Below are 20,510 nucleotides of genomic sequence, written 5' to 3'. Positions count from 1 at the left end.
CTAACCTCGGATATGGAGAGGGGGAGGGAGTTGTCGTAGCATTGGGAGAGCCACTGGCCAACATGGGTTTTCCAAGGGGCATTTCTGAACACAACTGAGGTGCCGGTAAGGTTTTCGAAAATGGTAGAATTGTGGCTTGACAGAGGGTTTTCAAACAGGGGAGAATTGTAGCTGGGTAGAGGAGAAGGAGAAGGCGTAGGAGAAGGAGAGGGAAGGGGGGGAAGAAGAGGAGGAGGAGGACGGCGGGAGAGAGGAGAAGAGAGAGAGGAAGAGACGTTGAAGTTGAAGGGAGTGGAGGAGGAGAATGGGAAGAGGGGTAGAAAGAAGGAGTAGACAAGGAAGAGAGAGGTGAAGAGGAGGGCAATGACTGCAATGCGGCAGCTGCTGCCTGAGGAGGAACTCCACCATGTTGTAGGCACTAGCATCTTCACCATTCTGAAGCAGGGAGCTTGTCTGGGTGTAAACAATCTGCTTGCAAGTGATCGATCCACCGCCAGAAGAGGTTGCACCGCCGGCGCAGGCTCGCTTCATCCTCTCCAAAGTGAACGATCTGCTTGAAAGGGATCGATCCACCACCACCAGCGCAGGTTCGCTTTCATCCTCTCCGAAATGCTTCCTCAATTGACTGCGGTCTGCCTTTTATAAGGATTCTCTCACGAGATTCAATGTCACAAACTTTACACGAGCTTGACCTAATCAAGAGGTTCACACATCACACCCCCGCCCAATTCTGACCGCCCACCGTGTGGGGCTGGCCCGGCTGCACATCCTTCCATACCTTTACACATTCCCTCTGCACCAAAACGAAGATATGTCCAGACTCTTTCTTTTGGTTATATATTTGATGATCCAAAAATTGTTTACGCATTACAACACAATTCTGAAGCCTTCGCACGTGTAGTTGAGTTGGTAGAACTCGTGGGTGTCCATTCAACTTCTAGACCCGTTCATCATAAAAGACAGGAAGTGCGGGATAGGCAAAGTGAAGCACTGGATATCGATAGCTACCACCACGGTGGCATAAAGGGTGCATCTAGTCCATCAGCTCAACAAGCGTGACATTCGCCTTGTAGCTGCCAGGCATCGAACTCTCCCAACAAGAGAAAACAATTCTAAGTGGTTGAAAAGTGCCCACCCAAGTAATTTCCAAGCGAACTCCCCCAATAGGTGACTGCTGCTAACTAGAATGTGGAAAACTCTCGGCACGAAGAAGTGTATAAACAATTGAAATTCAGGAAGAGCTCCACTTGTTTCAAGGATAGGTAGGCACAAAATCATATGTTTTCAGTGCATACTTGTTTGAATTTGCAAGAAAGCATTAGTATTAATACGAAACAATAATACAAGGATCTACTTAGGGGAACTTCCTTTTCAAAAATTCCACATGATTTGAGACAATTGGTCAAAACTCTTGCATTCACCAATGAGATTACCTATTGAGCAAATATCCCAAGAAAATGTCTTTGCACACCAACATCAATAAAAATTACATGAATGCTTGTCGAAGACATACCCATCTACAAAAGCCACACATCTAATTCTAAGAAAATAGAGAAATTCAAACCAAATAACTAATCAAAAGACCACAAATTCAACATATTCAAGATTTGAGTGAATAATAAATAAAATACTTAGCTCCAAATCAAGACTCAAACATTGGGTGCAATCATCTCCCCTCATGTATCTCCCCACACATGAGTATTTACATAATACTTTATTCCAAAATAGACCATAGTCTCAGAAAATACAAAAAGGTTGTTTTACTTGCACTACACCCTCTTATACTCAAAAGAGAGCGTCCATAAATTGAGGCAAAGTTTAAACCATATCACGCTTTACAAAATATTAAAGTTCAAGTCTAAGCTTAATAAACCAAGGCTTTCCAAAATAAATCAAAATATGCACAAGCTAGCACATATATATACAAAGCTTATTTACAAAAATGTGTGCAAAGTAATAATAATGTGCAAATTCTCCTCAATCTTCTAAATCCTCTTCACCTATAAAATAATAATGTGCAAATTCTCCTCAATCTTCTGAATCCTCTTCACCTATAAAATAACGAACAATAAACTGGTAAACAAATATTTCATAAGTATACAAACCATAACGACACACATGTTTGTTAGGTGTAAGTAGCCCAAGAATCACCCTCCATACAAACCAAACTCTAATAAACATTAGAGGCCCCAACCATACATCAATGTACACCAAACGTATTAATATTTATAATGGCATCACCCAATAATATTAATATCCCCTCTCATGTGTGGCCTCTCCCCACACATGAGTATTTATATAATACTTTATTCCAAAATAGGTCATAGTCTCCAAAAATAAAAAAAGGTACTTTTACTTGCATGACACCCTCTTATACTCAAAATAGAGTGTCCATAAATTGAGGCTAAGTTTAAACCATATCACGCTTTACAAAATATTAAAGTTTAAGTCTAAGTTTCATAAACCAAGACTTTCCAAAATAAATCAAAATATGCACAAGCTAGCACATGTATATACAAAGTTTGTTTACAAAAATGTGTGCAAAGTAATAATAATGTGCAAATTCTTCTCAATCTTTTGAATCCTCTTTACCTACCAACAATGAATTGGTAAACAAATATTTTATAAGTATACAAACCATAACCACACACGTGTTTGCTAGGTGTAAGTAGCCCAAGGATCACCCACCATAAAAACCAAACTCTAATAAACAATGGAGGCCCCAACCAAACGTCAATGTATACCAAACGTATAATATTTATACTTAGCATCACCCATGATATTAACATGATTTGGCTTAGCGCAAAGATAATCCAAACGTCCCTGAATTATCTAAGAGGGTAGAATAATATTTTTAAGAGAGCTTAAAATATATTCCCATAACATTCCCTCTTGTTTGAGTTTACAATTGCCCTCAATTGCAGGTTTGTTGAAAAGAACGGAGGATTTCAAGGAAGGCACGAAAGTATTTCTTAGGCACCCATCTTGTATCTTCACAAGGATGATTTTAGAAAGTTACAAAGATATATTGATTTCCAGTATGAGTTGATGTAATATGATGATCAATGATAGTATCTAGAAGTAAAACTTATTTGCTCACTCTTAATACGAGGTGGTTCTTCATACACATGATGAGTGGGAAGTGATCCCCTAAAAGGTTTTAATAAACCCACATGAAATGAGTTATCAATCTGCTAATGAGAAGATAATTCAAGTCCGTAAGCAACATCATTAATTTTGTGAATCACCTTAAAAGGTCCATAAAATCTTGTACCGACACAAATCTAATTCTAGGAAAATAGAGAAAATAGGAACTTAAACCAAATATCTCATCAAAAAACCACAAATTCAACATATTGAAGATTTGAGTGAATAACAAATAAACTACTTAGCTCCAAATCACTACTCAAACATTGGGTGTAATCATCCCCCCTCATGTGTGTAGCCTCTCTCCACACATGAGTATACACCCTCTTATACTCAAAATAGAGTGTCCATAAATTGAGATTAGGGTTAAAGTATATCACTCTTTACAAAATATTAAAGTTCAAGTCTAAGCTTGATTTCCAAAATAAATCAAAATATTCACAAGCTAACACATGTATATACAAAACTTGTTTACAAAAATGTGCGCCAAGCAATAATAATGTGTGAATTCTCCTCAATTGTTTGAATCCTCTTTACCTATAAAATAACCAACAATGAATTGGTAAACATATATTTTATAAGTATACAAACCTTAACCACACACATGTTTGCTAGGCATAAGTTACCTAGGAATCAGCCTTCCATATAAATTAAACTGTAACAAATATTGGAGGTCCCAACCATATGTCAATGTATACCAAACGTATTAATATTTATAATGGCATCACCCATCATATTAATATGATTTGGCTTAACACAGAAACTCCAAGCGTCCCTGAATTATCTAAGATGGTAGAATAATATTTTTAGGAGAGCTTAAAATATATTCCCATAACAAAGCTAAATGTTTGCTCATTCTTAGGTATATTTAGCTATTCATATTGTATTCAATAATGTCCAATTTAACCTAAGTGCACGAAACCCCCTAGAGGCCTTTCCATTTCGTCCCTTTACCTTACCCTTTCACTTTCCAAGCCATCATCAAAGGCATTAATCTTTTGATCCAACCTACGTGTATATCCTTTGAGTATACTTGGGTACATTAAATGCAATCTCATATCTTGGTTATATGGTCTACTCTTTGTCTTGTTTACAGCAACTAGTACTTCTCCAATATAAAACCTCTAGATTACCATTTTCAATCTTATCCAACTACATTCAGGTGCCTACTAAAGTAACACCATGCTAGAACATGTACTCTAAAACATGCTTGCATCACACATGTCATCTATGCTATCACCACAAAACCATATCATTTGTCTCTTCATCTATACATCCTTGGTAGCTAACTTCACTTCCCTCATCTTTAATGAATGGCCCACATTGCCTTCTTCCTTTCAAGTCATTACTAATTGCAGTTCAAACATATATCCTCTATTTAACCTTGGTAGATGGCTTCACTCTCCTTATCTTATATGAATGGTGTTGTTCAGGGAAGTTGTAGCTTCACAAGTATTTGTCTTCACCAAGGCATACAACCCGTCTAGAGCATGAAAACACATTAAATGTGGGAATGGAAACCTCAAGGGTGGTTAAGCACTCAAGCTCTACCAATCTAATGCTTAGACCTTCGTAGCCCAATCTCATGAGAGAGAAGCTAGCAAGCTTCCTCTATTCTCTCTCTCTCCTCTCTCTCTCTCTCGCTCCTCTCTCTCTCTCTCTCTCCTCACACTCCACACCTACTAAATCACAAGTAAGAATCAAGCAAGCTTACCTCAAGCGTGGACACACACACACACACAAGCAAGAATTAAGCAAGCTTACCTCAAGCGTGCGCGCACACACACACACACTCACACTCACACACAAGCACTTACACATGTAAATAAGCAACTCATTAAGACTCCATAGCTAACGATGGTATGAGGAATATTTCTTAGAATATTCCCTCCTCGGGTACTAGATCCATCATTAGTGGGTGGTGGTCAGTAGGCCACGTTCTTGATAAGTAGGCGATGACTGTGTCTATTCAGTGTAACCGTCCTCGTTGTATACGCATCTACCACACCACCTACGTGGGTGGTGACCATGTCTATGCAGTGTAACCGTCCTCGTTGTATACACATCTACCACACCACCTACAGTACTATAGATGGACATGGTTGCCATAAGCTAAGGCATCCAATGCTTGTCCCCTTCTACACTTCGTCCATCCTCCATCCAAAGTCTATCTAGATCGCCATCTAAGCTCTACTTGAGAGCGCACGGGTGGAAAGCACCATCACTTTGTAGCTCTTTGGTATAATTAGAAATTTTAAATTCTTTCCATTGTGTATCTACTACATTGTCTATTGTGCTTGGTCTTGCTATCTCTTTTCGATGTGCCATATTCTTATATGTTATTAAAGCTTAAGTGCTCTTAGCAGGAATAGTGCATAAAGTTTACTCTTTCTTTACATAGAATCCCAGGAGTGATGGCTTTTATCTCTGTTACCTATTGCTGCTACTGCACCATTCTTACGCATTTGTCCACCTGCCTTCCACGGAAGGCAAGCTTGATGGGACGAACTACACTCTCTAGAAATTCAAAATCAATGCCATTCTAGACTCTTATGAGGTCCTAGAAACTGTTATGGGAATAGATGCAAAACTAGTGGGAAGTCCCGACCCCAACAACCCTGCAAACATGCTTCTGCCAGATACTACACTTCTTTGGGCATGGAGTAGGTGCAATGCTGACGCACTTTATACCATCATCACCAGCGTAAGTGATTCCATTCTCACTCTGATTCAACATCCTACCAAGGCTGCAGAGGCTTAGATCATACTGAGAAATTAGTACGAGACTCGCAATCAGACTAGGATTTTTAACCTGGAGAATCAGCTTGTTGCTGAAAAGTTTGTTAAAGGAGAAGCTGCTGAAGTATTTATCTCGCAGATTGCAAATTTGCAAGATCAAATGGCTGCTCTAGGGATTACACACACTAGTGAGGAGTTGGCTTGGAGGTGCATTCGAATTCTTCCATAAAAGTATGATGGCTTGGCTACATCACTAGAGTACCATCTTTATCATTTGAAGAATTTAGTGCTATGTTACTTCAGGAGGAGATGCGGCTAAAGACCCGCGATGGTGGTGATGTTGCATTTTCAGCCAATGCCAAAGGCGAAGGTGCGACATCTTCTGATGAGAAGAAGAAGAAGTTTCAAGGGAGCTGCTATTACTATGACAAGAAGGGTCATGTTGTCAAAGACTGTAGAAAGAAGAAGGTTGACGAGAAGAACGGCACCTTGAAGTCTTCATGGAAGGGAAAGGAGTCAGTTAAGAATGTCGAGACCAAGTTTAAACTTTGGGTTGCCATCGCAGAGGTATGGTCATTTGCTCAGGTTCCAGTGGTTGATGATTCATGGATTTTGGATAGTGGAGCATCCCAACACATGACCAGTAAGAAGGGCTGGTATAGTTTCTAGAAGCCTCTATAGGAACCCATTAGTGTAATGCTAATATCCAGCCGAAGGGTACTCTATGTACCCCAAATATAGAGAAATCTACTATTAGTTGCCGTCGCACAATGACAGATCGTGGGCTTGAAGGACACTTCAAGAAAACAGAAGCAAAAATTCTAGATGCTGTTAGCAAGGTAGTCAGCAAAGGAGTAAGGCGCAACAATCTCTATAAGCTGAGTTCCCTTATTACAATATCTGTAGATAAAAGCACAAGCAAGCTTTGGCACAAGTGATTTGGTTACATTAAATTTGCAGTGCTAAAGGATAAATTTGCAGTGCTAAAGGAGATGCAGAAAAAGGGCATGGTTAGCTGATTTGCCTACATTTTCAGAATTTTAGGAACCATGTGAAGCTTGCATGATGAGCAATTTCCACAGGAAAGCAGCAATCGAGAAGACTTATCTAGAGCTCATACATGTTGATCTTTGTGTGGTAAAATGTCTACTACTACATTAGGAGGATATTTTTACTTTATGCTGTTAGTTGACAATTACAGTAGGAAGATGTGGGTTTATTTCTTTCGGGATAAGGTTGAAGCTTTTGGCAAGTTCAAGCAGTTGCCTAAGCTTGTGGAAAACGAGACAGGAAAGAAGGTAAAGATGTTTCGTACAAATCAAGGAGGAGAATTCCTTTCAACGGAATTTGACAGTATCGAGCTCCAACTCACCCCACTGCTCACACATCTCAGCAAAATGGTATTGTAGAACGCCACAATCGAACTATCATGGTGGAGATGGCTCAATGCATGTATTGGGCAAAGGGTTTGCCCAATACATTTTGGGTTGAAGCAATCAACATAACAGTTTATGTCCTTAATCAAAGCGACACAAAGGCACTCAAGGATGTTACACCTCAAGAGGCCTGCTTTGGTAAGAAACCTTCAGTTTCTCATTTCAGAACATTTGGCTGTGAATGTTATGTGCATATTCCACATGCATCCAGGACCAAGCTAGATGCCAAAAGTAAGAACTGTATCTTTCTTGGATATAGTCAAGAGTCAAAGGCATATTGGCTCTATGATACAGAGGCAAAGAAGATTGTGGCCAGCCGAGATGTGGTATTTGTAGAACAACCACACTCAGTGGAGAAAGGAGGTCCGTCCGCTTTATCATCACCCGGAGAAATAGTCCACCATGAGCCCAACCCATGAGTCAGATTTCCTCTCAAGGAAGTGTATCTTTCTTGGATATAGTCAAGAGTCAAAGGTATATTAGCTCTATGATACAGAGGCATAGAAGATTGTGGCCATCCGAGATGTGATATTTGTAGAACAGTCACACTAAGTGGAGAAAGGAGGTCTGTCCACTCTATCATCACTCGGAGAAATAGTCCACCCCACCATGAGCCCAACCCACGAGTCGGATTTCGGAGGAGGAGTTTTTAGAGGATGAATAATCTCACACATCATAATAGCCTGCTACTGCAAGCCTGCTACTGCACCACAAGGAAAGCCACTTCCAAAGTGGGCACAACAACTCTTTGATGAGCATAATCCAGTACCTAAGAAGCCAAAATCTTCAGTAGATGGACCACACAGATCAAGGAGAATAGAGGAGTAGAGAAGAGCATTTGATCTCATTGTCAATATGGCCTTGATGGTGGTTGAGATAATGGGAACTAAGAATCCAGTGCCTAAGAAGCCAGAATCTTCAGTAGATGGACCACACAGATCAAGAAGAATAGAGGAGTAGAGAAGAGCATCTGATCTCATTGTCAATATGGCCTTGATGGTGGTTGAGATAATGGGAACTATGAAGGAGCCAGCCACCTTGGATGAAGCCTTAACAAATCCAAAGTGAAAAGCCGTGATATAGTCTGAGTATGACAACATCCATAGAACAACACCTGCTGGGAGCTAGTTGACTGACCACCAAACAGAAAGGTAATTGGTACCTGACGGCTCACTTGAAAAATATAAAGCTAGGTTGGTTGCATAGGGATTCTCATAGGTAGAGGGTTTTGACTTTGATGAAACCTTTGCTCCCATAGCTCGTATGATAACTATCAAAATGGTACTTGCCTTGGCTGCTCACAAAAAGTGGCCAGTCTTTCACATGGATGTCAAATCAGCATTTCTGAACGGCCATCTCAAGGAGGAGGTATATGTAGCTCAACCACTAGGTTTTGAGATGCCCGAATTAGAAAACAAAGTTTGTAGGCTTAATAAGGCATTGTACGAGCTCAAACATGCCCCACGGTCATGGTATCACATGATAGACCAATTTTTCAAAAAGATTGGGTTTATAAGAAGTGCTTTTGATGCTAACTTCCTAACTTCTGATGCTAACTTGTATGATCCAACAGGCAATGGATATGCTGAGACATAAGTTTAAGATAACATACTTGGGTCTTATACATTTTTGTTTGGGGATTGAGGTCTGGCAAGAGTAAGGTAAAATCTTCATTTTGCAACATAAGTATGCTTGGGAGATTCTCAAAGCATTTGACAAATTGCAAGCATGTGTCTACGCCAAATGGAAGTGAACGTGAAGCTTTTTGCAGAGGATTCTTCATCACTTGTTGACAGCAGGAAGTACAAGAAGCTAGTGGGGAGTTTGATTTTTCTCATTAATACTAGACCTGATATCAGCTTCATAGTTGGTGTGTTGAGCAGGTTTTCCAACAAGCCATGAGAGAGTCATTGGAAGGAAGGGATGAGGGTACTTAGGTACATCAGAGGGTACTCTTGAGTATGGCATTGTTATGTGCACATTATATGTGCATATACTAGGAGGCTAACCCACATTACGCTTGTGAGCATGGGAGCATGGGAACAAGCTCTAGTGGAGCATGGGTTAGGGCTAACCTTAAGGGTTGAGGTTAGGGTCAAGCATCCAAGGGTCATACATGGGAAATTGAGAGTCAAGAGTCACTTAAGGGCCCTCCTATATAATAGGGGCATGGGGCACACTCAAGGGATGTTCTCTTGTGTAGAGGATTGTATCTACTCTCTTGCCATTTCATACTAGAGCTGAGTGCTACTGGATTGGAGTCATACCTCTTGGTGGTATGGGACATTAAGGTTAAGGTATGAGGTACTTTATTGTAATTCATATGTGCATCCCTTGGGCTCGGGGGTGGTTGGGTGGATGAGTTTATGCCTGGTTTATGCATGTTTATGCATGATGATTATCTAGAGAGATCTTAGGGTTTTAATAGGCATCACTTGCAGCATGGGTGACACTTTTACAGGTTATTGTGACTTAGATTGGGCAAGAGATTGTGATTCTAGGAAATTAATTTCTGGATATTGTTTTTCGCTTGGTTCTAGTGCTTTCGCTTGGACTAGCAAAAAGTAATCTATAGTGGCACTTTCTTCCACAGAGGTTGAGTATAAGGCAACTTGCTTTGTTGCATGTGAGGTAGTATGGCTGAGGAGAATCTTGGTTGACATGGGAGTTCAAAGCAAGGAGGCTACAGTCTTGTGGTGTGACAATTAAAGTTGCATGGCTATCTCTAAGAACCCTATGTTTCATGCTCATACTAAACACATTGAGATTCAGTATCGTTATGTTCGAGAGCTGAAAGAGGATGAGATAGTGGATCTAGAGTATTGCTTTGAATCTATTAACTTGTGCATTAGGTAAAATCGAAATCTATTAACTTGTGCATTAATGGGAAGGCGTTCTGCTCATTCTCTTGTTTTGGAATGTGGCAGGGGTTATTGAGAGCTTCATAGAGGATAAGGCAAGGATGGCATTTGATCAATGGATGACAACAGCGCTGCTTTTCTGCCAAGAAAAGAAGCTTGTCTCAAAACAAAGGCAACAGAGTCTAGCAACGTTGAATTATAGAAAAATGGCAAACATGGAAGAGGATCTGGGCTTTCAAAGGTCAGCTGGCCGAGAAAAGCAGCTTGTCTCAAAACCAAGGCAACAGAGTCTAGCGACGTTGAATTATACAAAAATGGCAAACATGGAAGAGGATCTGGGCTTTCAAAGGTCAGCTAGCCATTTGGAGAGGCAGCGGGTGCAGTACTTGGCCTCGGGACGAAGGCAATGGAATGACGATCTATTAATTGGTGTGAGTGTGGTTGCTACAGTGTTTGCTGTAGGATTTATGTGTCTGCTGCAAAGCAAAACTACGTTGATATCTTCACCAAGGCTCTTGGTGGGAAGGGCTAGCTCTGTTGGGCATTGGGCCAAAAACCTAGTTCAGGACGTTGTGGGGGGGTGTTAGTATACACTCAATGCCCGTCTCTCAGCATGTATCTCACTTCTTTGATGTATAATGCACATTTGTTAGGCCCCCATTATGAGGAGTAGCCATGGTGCATATGTCTTTAGTGGGAACCTTGGCTGATGGGGTCATTATTGTTGGCCATTGATGATGGTTAGGAGATGGTCAGGGATACGAGTGTTAGCAGGGGCTCGGGTATGAGGAATATTCCCTCAGATACTATGTCCATCACTAGTGGGCGGTGGTATGTGGGCCGCGTTCTTGATACGCGGGTGGTGAGTGTGTCTATGTAGTGTAACCACCCTCGTTGTATACGTGTCTACCACACTGCCCACCCCCTTCTACACTTTGTGCATCCTCTATCCAAAGTTTATCTAGATCGCCATCTAAGCTCTACTTGAGAGTGCACGGGTGGACAACACCATCACTTTTACCTCTTTAGTATAATCAGAATTTTTAAATTATCTCCATTGTGTATCTATTGCATTGTCTATTGTGCTTGGTCTTGCTATCTCTTTCCAATGTGCCATATTCTTATATTTTGTTCCTCCATTGGAAGGCCAGTTGGCCTTTGCAATGGTTGAGGCAACCTCTTTGTGGCCTGATAGAGAATCTGGGTAAGTAGATGTGTAGTCCCAAGATATGGCTCATTGGGTTTCTTCAATTTGCATATTCTTCCTACCTCATAATGAATGCACTCTACAAAGTTCTCCTTTGCCTATTGGGGGTTCTGGAACTTCAAGGCTTTGTTTTGATGTGCAATCCCAAGATATGGCTTGTTGGGGTTCTTCAATTTGCATATTCTTCCTACCTCATAATGAATGAGCTCTACAAAATTCTCCTTGCATACCTAAATGAGGCAACCAACAGCTGTCTGATGATAGAGTGTGACATCAAAGTGATCTCCAGCATCATGAAGACTCAACTTCAAACCTGTCTCCATTGGAGTAGCAATAGGCTTGCAATCTTCAAGGCCAAATCTCTGCAACAATGTCTCAATATACTTTGTCTGACACAAAGCAATCCCTCCATCACACTGCTTAAATTGTATCCCCAAATAATGATGCAAATGTCCCAAATCTGACATCTCAAAAGAGGCATTCAAATCAGCAATATGACTCTCATTTGGTCCTGTGAGCAGCATGTCATCGACATAGAGAGAGCAATGATTAGATGTACATCATCCACACGTTTAACATACAAAGTGCTTTCTCTTGGACTATTATGAAATCCATGTGTAGTCAAATATGCATGTATCTTTTCATACCAAGCTCGTGGAGCTTGCTTTAAACCATACAAAGCCTTTTTCAACCTGTACACTTTGTTTTCCTGCCCTCTTTGAACAAAACCATGAGACTGCGATACATACAAAGCCTTTTTCAACCTGCAACCATTATGAGCTACCAATGCACAAATGCACAAATGCTGCGATACATACACCACGAGGCTGTGATACATACAAAGCCTTTTTCAACCTGCACACTTTGTTTTCTTGCCCTCTTTGAACAAAACCACGAGGCTGCGATACATACACCTCCTCATGCAAATCTCCATTCAAGAACACAGTCTTTATGTCCAACTGATGTACATTCCAACCATTATGAGCTACCAATGCACAAGTGCTACGAATGGTAGTCATACGACAAGTGGGAGCAAAGGTCTCATCAAAATCAATGCCCTTTTCTTGAGCATAACCCTTTGTAACAAGTCTAGCCTTATAGCAATCAACACTGCCATCTGGCTTTCGTTTCAACTTAAAAACCCACTTACATCCAATGACCTTTTTACCAATAGGCAAATCACACAAAGACCATGTACCATTCTTCATTATAGCATCATATTCACTTTGCATTGCAGCCAACCAATTTTTTGATTTTTATGCCTCATCAAATGAAAGAGGTTCTTCCTCTTCACACATACTAGACAGCCAAAGCATAACAATCTGATGTATAAGAGGCATGCTGAAAACCTGAACGAGTATGACTAGAAATAGGTGCATCAATTTTACTATCACGCAAGGTTTGCACTAGCCATTTAGGCATACCTCTAGCCTGCTCATTTTCAGCCCTATCATCATAAATTACATCCTGTAAATCTGCATCAGAAATAGGCTGATCTATGATGTCGTTTGAAATCTGCATAGGCTGAATATTTGCCTCATTAGGACTTACATTTGAATTTCCACCTGTAAACAGAGGCAACAATGTATCAAATACATCCCGTGAGCTCACACCTGTCTCTTTGGTACATGATAAGAAAGGCTACACAGCATCTTCCACAAAAACAACATCTCGACTAATCAAGATACACTTTGACTCTGCGGATGATACAATCTGTAACCTTTGCTCTCAGCACTGTAACCAACAAAAATGCATTTGATAGCCTTATCATCCAATTTTCTACATTGTTGCACATGCACTAAAGCATAGGCCAAGCAACCAAAGTCACGCAAGTGACCAATAGAAGGCTTCCTGCCATGCCAAGCTTCGTATGGAGTAACAGAATGCAAGGCCTTAGTGGGACACCTGTTGAGTACATATGCAGCACACATGATAGTCTCAAGCTAAAACGCATGTGGCAAAGCTTGGCTCTTGACCATACATCGTGCCATCTCCATAAGTGACCTATTTTTCCTCTCAGCAATACCATTTTGCTGAGGGGTATACGACACTTTACATTGGTGTTTTATCCCACGACTAGCCAGAAATGCATCAAACTCTTTAGACATGTACTCCCCTCCCTCGATCAGAATGGAGGGTGTCCACAGTACAATTGGATACATTTCCAACCATAAGCAAAAACTGTTTGAAGCACAAAAACACTTCGGACTTTGCCTTCAGTGGATATACCCATGCATGCCTTGAGTAATCATCAATGAAAGTCACGAAGTACAAGTGTTTACCAAATGATGGAGTTTGCATAGGCCCACATACATCACTATGTACAAGTTGTAATTGCGAGTGGCCCACACAAAACCATCCTTTGGAAATGCAGAACGCTGCATTTTGCCTAAAATACAGCCTTCACAAACATGTTTTAATGGTGCCTCAAGAGGGGGCAATGAAGCAACCATATCAAATTTATGCAAACGCAGCAAACTAGCAAAGTTCAGATGACCAAAACGAGCATGCCATAGTTTTGCATCTGAAATTGCCTTTTCATCAAAAACTGCATTTGCTGAATCTTCCACACACTTGTCATAAGAATTGTGAGCCTATACAGCCCACAAAACAAGGTGCCAGATGCAATAATCGTATCACCAGAAGTCAAATCATGAACAGTAGATATCTGTCATCCACAAATTTGACTTATAAGTCCAAGTCTAGCAAGCGCAGAGACAGACAATAGATTCTTCTTTATCCCTGGCACATATAAAGCATCTGAAAGTGTGAAACACTGCCATTTGTAGCAGCAGTAAGCATAATTTTACTGACGCCCTTCACTGGGTAAGAAGCATTATTGGCACATGTGACAGTATTCCCATTAGGGACAGCCTCAAGACAAGTGAACATATCACGATGTGAGGTAATGTGCTTTGTAGCACCACTGTCAAAATACCATACATCAGAGTCAACAGAAATTGCCAAACATGCATCATGTACAGATGGGTCATACTGGCAATACACGCTAAACGCCTATTCTGTATCCTATACAACATTTGCAGAATCTGCATTTGTAGAAGCATCCGCTATTGTGGCTGCATTTGACTCTTTCTTCTTTGCCTCTTTAGCCTTTAGCTTAAGGCGATTCTTAATGACATGATCAGTTGCCTTACAATAGTTGCACTTGATTTTTTTCTTGCCTTTATCAAGAGCCTTCTCAGACCTATTGTTGCTACCCGTGGAAGGAGAAGAAGTTGCAGACCTACTAATAGGAGAAGAAACAGTAGAAGGGGCTGCCTTACCACTTCTTCTCTGCTGGGCAGCAACAAATGCCTGATCAACTGCACGCTGCCTAGCCATGTTTTGCATGGACTGTGCTTTTTACAAGAGCTTGTTGACTAAAGTATCATACTTGACAACGTCAGGTCTGTCCTCAGTAACAAGTCTCCATGTGGAAGGAAAAGTCTGATATGACTTAGGTAAAGCATCAAGAACAGTCTGCACAAGAGAATGATCAGGAATAATCTCACCTACAGAAATCAACTGTTCGTTGAGATCTTTAATCTCAGCAAGAAAGACATTCATGTCATCATCTTCCTGCATAATCTTCGATTCTATCTCTTTACGTAAGTAAGAGATTTTTGCCTCGTTTTACGACCTGCATACAAACCAGCTAGAATATCCCAAGTATGTTTTGCTATTTTAGCTGAACGAATATGTTGAGTGATGTTACGTTTGACAAAAAGTGCAATCAAGGCATGAGCCTGTGCATCTTTACCATCCCAACGAGCTTGTTCAGCAGTGGGTAAAATAGTAGCAACAGTAGAGCTGCTAGAACCTGCAACATCCTCAACAGATCCTACATCCATAGAACTTGGACGTACATCCATACCCTGCATAATGTTCCACACTCCTTTTGCAACCAAAACATGCTGCATCATGTATGCCCAAAGTGGGTAGTTGCTGTCTCCATCCAATTTATCATCAGCAGACAACATGCGAAATACATCATTGCTGTTATCAGCCATGGCCACTGACTGAAGCTGATGCAAAAGCTACCTGTAATGAAGCAAAGACTGAACAGGAAACAACTCGTTCTATGTAGCACGGTCCACAATAGAATACGTATGCCTGTTTTGTAGAAAACTGCACGGTCGAAATTTCTCAATCGGAGAACGTGAGTCAGAGGGTGCTAGCGGCGTAGCCCTGGGAGACGATGCTTGCTCTAATACCAATTGTTGGAATTAGGCTTGCAAGAAATCACACAAAGCTTGGAGAAGAAGAAGCAAGAATGCACACAACACACAGTGTATTAGATTGTGTCAACGTACAAAGATAAGTTAGCCCTAGAATGATGGGCGTATATACAAGCTGAGGGAAAAAACCTCCTAAGGAGGGAAAAAGTGCCCCGGTGGTCCTAAGTGTGTTCACACACACCATTGCCTATATATATGGCAACAATTATGTTGAACTCTTGCCCCTGTTTGTTCCCTCATGTGCTTTCTCTACTCTCTTGGTCTCACGGATTGGGGTTTTTTGGCTCCTTCTCATGACTCACCTCTAAAGACTCCATTGTCTCATTCGGTCATTGGAGATTGAATTGGGCTTATGCCCCACAATCTTGATATGGTATCCTCCTTTGTGAAGGATTCCTAGTTTGCTTTTGAACTGGAATTAGGAGTTACTACAGTGGTTAGATCAAACTGGAATAATTAGGAGTTACCAAGGTGGTTAGATTGGCTCTTGGTCCTGTCCCACACCCTAGCATTGGTGCGTATGATAATGTTTTGTGCTCTAACACTAGGTTGGAGTATGAAGTTGAAATGATTCGGTCCAAATGTAAATGCATACACTTTTGGTCCAAATGCCAGAATCACTTGTTGTGCTAAGGTTCTTTTTATGATTTCCTTAATTTTTTAATATTTTCAAGTTTCTATAAGGTTTTATTTTTTATGAACATAAATGCATAAGCACTTAGTCCAATGCTTGTTGCTGAGGTTCTTTTTATGATTTTCCTTGATTTTTTGATATTTTTAGAAGGTTTTATATTTTTTGAGTTTTTCAAGGAGGTTCTTGGTCTCCCCACAGATCTGAGAAACTATAAAAATGAGTCCAAGAAGTTATGGAAATTTTATCCTTGGAATCTCCAATCAAACGATTAGACTAGTTTGATTGATCTATTGAACTCGTGAGACAATTGGACTTGATTGAACTTCACTAATCGTCCATTGGATATTAGACCCAACTAGTGATTGGACTTTTTGGCAATTGGTCATACATCAAATTGGTCATGCCAACGATTGTAGAATTTAAAGCTGGTGATCAAACTTCTGTAGTTGCTCATACACTCAATCAGTTCTACTGACAACTCCTCTTTCCAAAAGCGATTGTAGAATTTGTAGTCGTTCTTGGCAATTGAACTTCTGTAATTGTTCATACACCCAATCAGTCCTAGTGTGATAACTACTTGATTCAAAAGCGATCGAGGCAAGCGCTAGACAAAGTGTTTCTAACAAAGACACCTTGAGATTTTTGAATGCCTCCAATGTTCATGGAGTCATTTAGATTCACTGCCTTCTAGTTCTTGACCCCCTTTAGCAGATCGGTGAGATCTGCCCAAGAGGTCAGAAAATTTGTTTATGTGGGTGGAGTATGCTTGGCATATACCTACAAAGGATTTAATGTCATAAGTAGTATGTGGTACTTCCCAATTGACAATCTCTGCTACCTTGGCTGGATCAAGTTGGATGCCCTCGGCACTGATAATGTATCCAAGGCAGTGAACCTTGAACAAATAAAATTTCAACTTCTTCTCATTATTAACGTAGAGCTCATTGCTTTCTAGCAACTTCAAGACTTTCTCCACATCAATGTCACCTGCTCAATAGTAGTTGAAAATACTAGTATGTCATCCAGAAATATGAACACACACTTTTCTATTAAGTCCCTCAAAACACGCATCATCATGTGGTTGAATGTGGCTAGGGCATTCATCAAGCCAAAAGGCATGACTACAAATTCATAGTGGGCCCATTCTGTATGGAAGGCTGTATTGGGGATGTCCCCCTCAACGATCCTCACTTGGTGGTACCCACTCTTCAAGTCTAGTTTTGAGAACACCTTCGCCCCATTTAGTCTCTCGAGAATATAGTCTATTTGAGGCATTGGGAACTTACTCTTGATAGTTAGCGTATTGAATGCACAATAATCAACACACAATTGATAAGACCCATCCTTCTTCCTAACAAACAAGATCGGTGCTGCAAATGGTAACACACTAGGACATATGAAGCCAGATTGCAAGAGTTCTTGGAGTTGGCAGTTCAACTTTGTTTCCATTGCCTTAGACAGGTGGTAGGTAAACTTGCTCGGGGGATCAGAGCCTAGGAGGAGGTCTATCTTGTGGTCCTTTGGTCTAGACAGGGGGAGCTGGGGAGGAGGGAGATTGTCCCGAAGAAGAATCTTTTCAAACTTGTCATGGAGAGCATGGTACTTCTTTGAAGCATTGGCCACCATCTGGGAAGTTTGGATGTATATCATCGTACAGTGTGTGCCTTTCTTTATTTGTCGTTTAGCTTGTAAGTGGCTTATGAGAGGAAAGTTTGGGATTCCTGGCTCACATTGAGGCTTTGGACACATTCTGGCTAATCTGAAACGTGTGCCTATCCCAATCGATATCTAGCTGGAACTTGTGAAACCACTAAATGTAGAGGAGCCCAAGGACAAGCTAAGTAGCTAGTGAAGCTAGCCTCGTTTGTCGACTAAAATCAACAAAATCAGTTGCTCAATTAGTACACTTCTACTATGCCTGACCCATGGTACGACCCATCACTTGGAATTCCTTAAAGTTTAGCCTCACCACAATAGTAACCAATTATCTCGTCCAACCAACCTTTGTCCTTTTCAATAAATGACTCTATAACCTCACAAGTCAATTGAATTCTTTCAATCTTCGTCGTCAAATTTTTTGACTATAATAGCTTTAATAAGAGGTTATGAACTCACTCCTTTTGTACTTCATCTTGACCCCTCTTTGTTATTCACTGGGATCTCATGGAGAACAACTTTTGTGCTACCTTCAACGAGATCATGGCCTCTAGCCACATGCCAGAGAGGATGTCCTAGAGTCATTCATTTGATTCTCCCAACAATAAGGGAGGTAATAGTTTTTGGAGATTCATCAGTGGCACCCCATCATCCTCCTTAGAAGTGCCTACAAAATCCTTAGCAAACCATCAGTCATCCCCTCAATAGCTCCACATCCCAAATTTGATTCTTCATCCAGAATAGGAGCATATTGGATGACATCTTCACATTTTGGGGAGGTGATCGCCACAGATCATCTTCGTTAAGAAAACATGACAATTCTTCTCTTGGATTTCGAGAAAGCCTATGATAGAGTTGATTGGGGTTTCTTAGAGGACACTATGCTTTGGATGAGGTTCCTTGCCTGCTAGACTAGAGGTGTTTCTACATTGTATTTCACTACCCGCAACCAGGTCCTCATTGTATTCTATAGCCCATAGCCAGGGGGCTAGAGGGGAGAGGTTTCCAATCTCCATATCAATTCATCAAGGATGCCCTCTTACCTCTTTGTAGTTGAGATGATGAGTAGCTTGTTGTCTCCTCAGGTCACTGGACTTCAAGGCCTTTGCCTCCCCACCATCAAGTCCCAGGAGAAGCTTCTTAACTCAGAATTTGCAGATGACACAACATACCTCTCTGAAGAGGGTCACATATGTATTGATTAGATTGATGTGGATATACCGCATGAGTGGCTCTCACATATGTATTGATTAGATTGATGTGGATATACCGCATGAGTGGCTCTTTAGGACCTTTCATGGAGATTATCATCCAAGATGGCTTGGAATTTTTTGGAGGATAGGCATACCTCTGCAGGTCATTGCTCTCTCAGGCCAAGAGGCTATAGATTGCATCATCTATTCTATCATGCATGGAGGGAGATAGAGGAGATGTAGCATGGAGGGGATCATCCTAAATACCAGGCTTAGTCCAGTGAGGATTATTAGTCATTTGGGGAAGCACTGGTTTATTGATCCTTCTCCTCAAAATAGTGACTCATGGCTCTTGGTGTTTGTGGATGTATGGTAGCAGTCCTATTAGATATCTTCAGTGGGATCCAGGTGAGTGGGAGTGGATTGATGCCTTTGATCCATTGAAAAGCCTTTCTTTTTTCAATTTCACGGTCCCGAATGCCAGGCTTCTCATCACTTGACAGATGCATAGGATCCCTACTCTCAGGCCTCATTGGGAGAGTTATGACATCTCTCTAGCGATACAACACAAATATTGGCATATGCTTTGGCATTCATATAGAAGGAGCCAGATCTCTCATTTATTTTTGTTATTTTTACATGGTGGTCTCCCTAGAAATCAGTGATCGGTTTTTGGTGTAGCACCTGCCGAGATGTGCAGTAAATTCTGAGACTGTACAACATTGTTTATAGGGATACAGCACTGCACAACGTATTTGGGGTTCTATAGCCCAACTTATGGGAAAATTGAGTAGTCGCGCCATGCATGTTACTTGGGGGGAAGTTGCTTGGCTGCTATCCCAGTCTCCGCAGCTTTTCTAATGAGAGCAGTGATGTAGACACTGCCATTTTCATTCGTAGAGGTATTGCCTAGCATGATTTGTTGTAGGATGACCCTCACTCACATTATACACCCCCCAGACAAGGGATTGACACTAGTTGGGAGATTGTTGCCAATATTACAGCATGGCAGATTTGGAGAGCTAGATGCACGAAGGCTCCTGAGGGTGTCTAGATTTTTGAGTCTTAGTCCATTAACACTATTATAGGGGGTGATATCATCCATACTCTCATGGCTACTTGGGCTTGTATTCAGGGGTCCTCTCATTCCATGCAAGCAAAGCACGTATTGATGTGGGAGTGGGACCTTGGCATTTTCTTAGTGCATTAACACTATTATATGGGGTGATATCATCCATACTCTCATGGCTCTTGTATTCAGGGGTCCTCTCATTCCATGCAAGCAAAGCACGTATTGATGTGGGAGTGGGACCTTGGCATTTTCTTTTCCTCTAGTCCCACAGGTCTTTCATGGCACCATGATGCTCCTCAGTGGTTGCGATCACCTTACATATTGGGG

General features: G+C 41.1%; 1 protein-coding gene across 3 annotated transcripts in view; it reads right to left on the bottom strand.

The window, feature by feature from the left end:
* Positions 1-638, bottom strand: part of LOC147606791 (exostosin family protein) — a 49,388-nt gene extending 48,750 nt beyond the window's left edge. For 2 of the 3 annotated variants that reach the window (XM_086791450.1, XM_086791451.1), the window contains exon 1: positions 6-636. In XM_086791450.1, coding sequence (XP_086647576.1) covers positions 6-434 — 429 coding nt within the window. In that variant the 5' untranslated portion in view covers positions 435-636. Of the gene's footprint in view, positions 1-5 lie in introns of all 3 variants that reach the window. The other variant, XM_086791452.1, reaches the window with a different exon arrangement.
* Between the last annotated feature and the right edge of the window lie 19,872 nt (positions 639-20,510).

This window comes from Cibotium barometz, chromosome 56, assembly GCF_041138505.1.
Source record: "Cibotium barometz isolate CiBa-2024 chromosome 56, ASM4113850v1, whole genome shotgun sequence".
Classification (NCBI taxonomy): domain Eukaryota; kingdom Viridiplantae; phylum Streptophyta; class Polypodiopsida; order Cyatheales; family Cibotiaceae; genus Cibotium; species Cibotium barometz.
Note: the sequence above shows the minus strand (reverse complement) of the source record. Positions and strands in the feature narration are given on the sequence as shown.